Source organism: Zingiber officinale, chromosome 8B (genome assembly GCF_018446385.1).
Source record: "Zingiber officinale cultivar Zhangliang chromosome 8B, Zo_v1.1, whole genome shotgun sequence".
Lineage (NCBI taxonomy): Eukaryota > Viridiplantae > Streptophyta > Magnoliopsida > Zingiberales > Zingiberaceae > Zingiber > Zingiber officinale.
Genome location: NC_056001.1, coordinates 28,133,769 through 28,139,337, shown reverse-complemented (window position 1 = coordinate 28,139,337; position 5,569 = coordinate 28,133,769). Strand labels below are relative to the sequence as shown.

The 5,569-nt window shown below is 36.5% G+C and overlaps 1 protein-coding gene across 1 annotated transcript; it reads left to right on the top strand.

Moving 5' to 3' along the window:
• The first annotated feature begins 2,555 nt into the window (after positions 1-2,555).
• On the top strand, positions 2,556-4,422 carry LOC122015416 (uncharacterized protein C24B11.05-like). The gene is made up of 9 exons (XM_042572288.1): positions 2,556-2,728; positions 2,876-2,952; positions 3,055-3,120; positions 3,209-3,306; positions 3,396-3,433; positions 3,509-3,596; positions 3,710-3,982; positions 4,083-4,148; positions 4,218-4,422. The coding sequence occupies exons 2-9, from the start codon at positions 2,892-2,894 to the stop codon at positions 4,386-4,388; spliced, it is 861 nt and encodes a 286-aa protein (XP_042428222.1). The 5' UTR covers positions 2,556-2,728; positions 2,876-2,891; the 3' UTR covers positions 4,389-4,422.
• Positions 4,423-5,569: the final 1,147 nt, after the last annotated feature.

Here is a 5,569-nt window from a genome sequence, read left to right as displayed (position 1 = left end):
AAGACCATGTATGGGGGCTGACGCCTACCCAGTGTCAGAAGGTTAAGGAAGTTGGTGACCTGAGGACAGGCATCAGCATCTTGTCCTCGTCTTCGATCTTCACATCAACCTGCTTTAGATCACTTACAATCTGGTTGAATACGTTGATGTGCTGGCTCATATCAGTTCTTTCTGTCATCTTCAGCCCGAATAATTGACATGTACCAGTTTCGGTGACTCGTCGTCCATGACATGGTATATCATAAGACAACCTGATTATTGCTATTGCTTTCGTCTCTTAGCGATTTCACCATGCTTTGTTGCACCAACAAGTTCTTGACTCATATTAAACTTCACAGAAGTTGTCCCCGATATGTTGAAGAAATCCGTCAAAACTTATAACTACCAATTGTTATGCCCAAAAGATGTCCACATATATCCATAATGACATGATATTGTCCACTTTAGACTTAGACCCTCATGACTTTGCTCTTGGGCTCTCCTCAAAAGGTCTCATGCCAATGAAGCTATCCTACATCCTTTTTACCTCCATAATCTTTTCTAAATTCTTTTAATGTGGGACTTTGATTGAACCTCAATAGGCCAACAATGTTTAGTCAATTGTTATAGAAAGTTCGATGAATTTAGTAATCGATTGAACTAATTGTTTTTGTCAATTCAATTTATTTAATTCTAGTAGCAAAGTTCAATAAACTCTATTTATTAAAAAAAATCGATTTAAATTTATTCAATGGATCGGTTCGATTCTTAACCGAATACTCATTCTTAATCATAATATTAAATGTTTTAATAGAAGAGGTTGAGTAGCTAGATTTTGAGTCTATAAATCTAACCTCATATCTTCAATTTCAGTAATGGAGAGCAAACAACAACAATCTTTTTGCTACTTTAAACCCTAAATCTTGCTTGATTTTCTTCTCCCAACTTCTCCAAACTCAAACGAAAATTTTTTAAAAAATTTTGAAACTTGAATAATAATTTCTAGTAACTTGATTAATTTTATACTTGGCTTACTCGACTCATTTAACTTATCTTGAACAATAAAATACTTGGATTCCTCTTGATTCACTGCAACCCTAATCAAATGTTTGATTACAAGGAGAAAACAATTAATCAATTTTTTTAAAAATGATAAATTTATTAAAATGTATAAAATATATAATATATTTCATCATAAAAAATTGATAGTAATGATTGAAATAATAGATGTCTAAAATATTTATTTAGATAGAAACAATGGCAATAATTGCCAGTGCACTCCATCTGGAGGCCACAATGTACAAGGACAAGCCTTTTGGACCAACAACTCATATTCAATATGAATCTTCTTGGTTGGTCCAAAACGCAATGCCCAAGATTTTAAGCAAATATCCAATTTTACTCCCAAAATTATATATATATATATATATATATATATATATATATATATATATAAATCAATAATTCAATTTTACAAGTTTTCTAAACCAAAATTAAAGTTTATAAATATGTTTATACTTACATTAAGTTTTCGAATAACAGATAAAAGGGCAACACACGATAGAAGATACAAACTCTGAGTTCTTCATTCATGCATGAAAGCATGTACTTATTTTGGCAGTTGACTAAAGGAACATTTAAAATTGTAAATTTTTAAAAGATGCACCTAAACTTTCAAATTTCTTATGGATGAGTTATTTCTCATTTTTATCTTTCTCATCAATCATTACGGTATTGTATTAAAAGAATAATACTATTAGAGTACTAAATTTCAAAGAACAATACTATTATGATATTGATTTTTAAAAATCAATACTTAAGATTTATACCACACTAAAGTGTTATTGTTTTTTAAAATTCAATGCCACAATGTTATTGTTCAATAATAGTTGGTCGGGAGGGTAAAATGAGAAATAAGTATTTTAAAAAAGTTTAAAATTCAGATGTGGTTTTTAAAAATTCCAAAACCCTAAGTAGGCCTTTTTGTCAATTATTGTATTTATTTTGTCCACTTTAAAATAATCCACGATGCCTCTTCGAACTACTTATTTGACTCTTTAATCATGTTGCTTCGTGATGATGGAGTCCAGCTTGCTTGCAATGGTATCTATTATTGAGGGATACGTTGTGGGGTAGGTGGTGCTTAGGGCTAGGGTTATTGGGGGGGTTGAGAATCAAATCGAGCTAAAGTTTTATCATATTGAGAATAAGCGACATTTTCATATAGTACCATTGGGCTCCCAATAGATTCTTTGCGAGGAGAAATTTCGAGTGCAAACATTCGATGATAGTGAAATAACACTTTAGAACACTTTGTCTTCGACCGCGATAGAAAAAGGAAAAAAGATTGTTTATGAATTTAAAATGGCCAAGTGTTTGAAAGGAAAGAAGGCATGAACTCCAGAAATTAATTTTTATTTATTTGTTTGCTTTGAAAAAAAAAACTATGATTAATTAGTAAAAAAATGGATTAGCAAGTTGATTAGTTAATGATTGATTAAGCATTAGCGTGGTGATCAAGTTGCTAATTGCGGCTTAGCGACGGGGGCGTCGCTTATTTAAGCCCTCGCCTCGAAGCCTTCTTCCTCCCCTCTTCGCTTCGCCTATTGCTTCATTCCTCTGGTTCATCACAAACAACGAGAGAAAATTAATCGAAAATTTTATAAAAAATCTTGAGGAGTTCTCTTACTCCTTGTTCTTGATCGAATCGCACGTCGATCTCTGCTGCATTGCTCTTCTTCTTCTTCCGGTAAGCTTCAGATGGAACTGTTTCAGAAGGGGAGAAGATATATAGAGGACTTGATGAACCCTAATTCGGAACCCCCAAAAATTTGACTTTTTTATAGTAAAAATCTCATTTTTGTGCAATTATAACACTCTTTTCATGGTTTCGAAGCTCCTGCTCTATCGACATGGACTACGAGGCTCGCTACAGGCAAGCGCAGAGGCCTAAATATGATTGCCTTCTCTTTGGTAAGAATCTTTCTGCCTTTATCAGCTTTGACTTTATTTCGCCCACTTCCTTTTCACTGATTTCTAGCTTTATTTGCCTTTTTTTCTTCTTCTTGTTCACAGATCTCGACGACACCCTGTATCCACTGAGTTCCGGTATGGCAGCTTCATGCTGCAAGAACATTGCAGGTATTGTTCGATTCTGAAACTGTCTTTTTCCCCCTTTTTTCAGTTTTTTTTTTTTTTTTTTTGATCTATTTTGGTTTCGATCTTTCAGATTATTTGGTTGAGGAATTAGGGATTGAAGAGAGCATAGTGCCGGAGTTGGGCAACCTTCTTTACAAGAACTACGGCACAACAATGGCCGGTTTAAGGGTACTTCAGATTTCCTGTTCATTAAGGTTTTTGTTTCAGTTACTGTTCTTGAGCAATTAAACAGAGTTTTCTTCTTGTTAATCCTTCAGGCCATCGGCTACAGCTTTGATTATGATGATTATCACAGGTATTAAATCTAAAGCTTTGTGAAAAATTAAAGAAAAAGAAGAAAATTATGTCTTAATTTCACTGTTTAATTCAGATTTGTTCATGGAAGATTACCTTATGAGAATCTAAAGCCTGATCCTGTTCTAAGGCAACTCTTGCAGGGCCTCTCAATTCGCAAACTTGTAAGTTTTTTTCCCCCTTTTTAAATGTGTAATTTCTACAAGATTTTACTGCTAATTATGGTTTTTATTGTGATGATTTTAATTATTATTATTATTTTTTTTAAAAAAAAAAGGTGTTTACGAACGCTGATAAAGTTCATGCGCTCGAAGTGCTGAAGAGGTTGGGGCTGGAAGATTGCTTCGAGGGGATCATATGCTTCGAGACGGTGAATCCGCCTTCGTCTTCGACACCGGCGGCGGCGGGAGTGTTCGACATCGTCGGGCACTTCGCGCGGGGGCCGAGCGTCGACGGAGTCGAGCTGCCGAAGACGCCGGTGCTCTGCAAGCCGTCGCCGGAAGCCATGGAGCAGGCGCTGAGGATCGCGAACATCGATCCGCACAGAACCGTAAAGATCAAATTTTGATTGCTTTTCCGCGATCGCAAACGCAGATTTAATGCTTTTCTGAGAATAAAATTTAATTATTATTATTATTATTATTTTGCAGGTGTTCTTCGACGACAGCGCGAGGAACATCCAGGCCGGGAAGCGCGCCGGGCTGCACACCGTGCTGGTGAAGATCAAATTTGAAGCATAATTTCGATGATTTTTTTTTGGATTTATTCGATCGCGATTGATTCAGGTTGGGACTCGTCATCGAGTTAAAGGGGCGGACTATGCGCTGGAGAGCATCCACAAAATGAAGGAGGCGCTGCCAGAGCTGTGGGAGGAGGCGGAGGTCGCCTCCGCCGCCGCCGGAAACATCCGCTACTCCGCCGGCAACGTGGCCATGGAGACGCCTGTGACTGCTTGATCAATTAACAAACAAATTGCTGGGAATTTCTCCATCTTGCGATCCCATCCCCAGAAATAAATATATTCCATTTCCTACTCTGAAAAAAATATATATGGAATTGGAAATTTATTATTGCAAAGGGAGTAAAAGCACCTCAAAAATTCTAAGTTTTCCAAAACACTCATTACATTATCAAAACTCTTGTCATTTTACTTCTGTTTTTTTTTTAAAAAAAAAACTTTTATTTTAAAATTATAACATAGGAAGTACTAAAAATCTTATCATTTTATTCCTTTACTCAAACATCATTTCAAGACATTCGATACTTTGGAAACTACTCTTTCAAAATGAAGCATCAAAAGGTGGGTTCGAAGTATATGTTCAATTTTAGTGTTAAATAAAAATCACCCATAAAATATCTTCGAATCATTGAAGTACAAAGTAGCATCTTAGAGAGGTTCGTTAATGGAAATGAAAGGTCCTCTCGGATGGATGTAGTGACTAGCGCATGAGGTGTTGCGAAAGAAGGAAAATAACTTTCTTACCCTTCAAAATGAAATACATCCGTAAGGGAGGATAAAATTAAAATTCTCCTTCATTCCCCTCACCTCTTTTCAAGCAAGGTTAAAAGTTAACTTTCTTTTATTTATCCTTCCACCGTCTTCTCCCAAATAGACTGTAAAGGATTCACCGGGAGTTACTTAGGTTCCTACGATACCTAAGTCATTAGGATGACTAGAATATATGAAAAGAAGATGGATAAAAAAAGTATAGTAATATAGAGAATTCTCTAGGAATAACATCACCTCCCTCATATACTGAGGGAAGCCTGAGACACTTCTGACGGAGAAAAGCCAAGGGACGCATTTCGCAAAGAGAAGCATAAGGGACGTACCTCATGGAGAGAAGTCAAAGAGACATATTTCACTGTTGCGTCGAATTGCTTTAAGACAAAGACTCGCCAGATCGGGGCTCGGGAGCATAATTCACTCGGACTTGGAGTGCTTGGGTGCTTGACATTCGAGTACCTGAATAAAGACTGGCAGATTGGGAGGTCGAACCAACGGTAGCTCGCCCAAGTATGACCCAGACAAATGACGACTCAACAAGATGAATAAACTAGCTCAGGATGGGGTCATGTAGACATGTCCTACTGACCTGGAGCAAATCAGATACCGACGATATGAGATATCATCACG

Excerpts from the sequence above, each read along its gene's own strand:
- LOC122015416 (XM_042572288.1), top strand. The coding sequence starts at position 2,892 with ATGGACTACGAGGCTCGCTACAGGCAAGCGCAGAGGCCTAAATATGAT. Across the intron at positions 3,307-3,395 it reads CAACAATGGCCGGTTTAAGG|GCCATCGGCTACAGCTTTGA; the intron begins GTACTTCAGATT and ends TTAATCCTTCAG. Across the intron at positions 3,597-3,709 it reads GCCTCTCAATTCGCAAACTT|GTGTTTACGAACGCTGATAA; the intron begins GTAAGTTTTTTT and ends TAAAAAAAAAAG.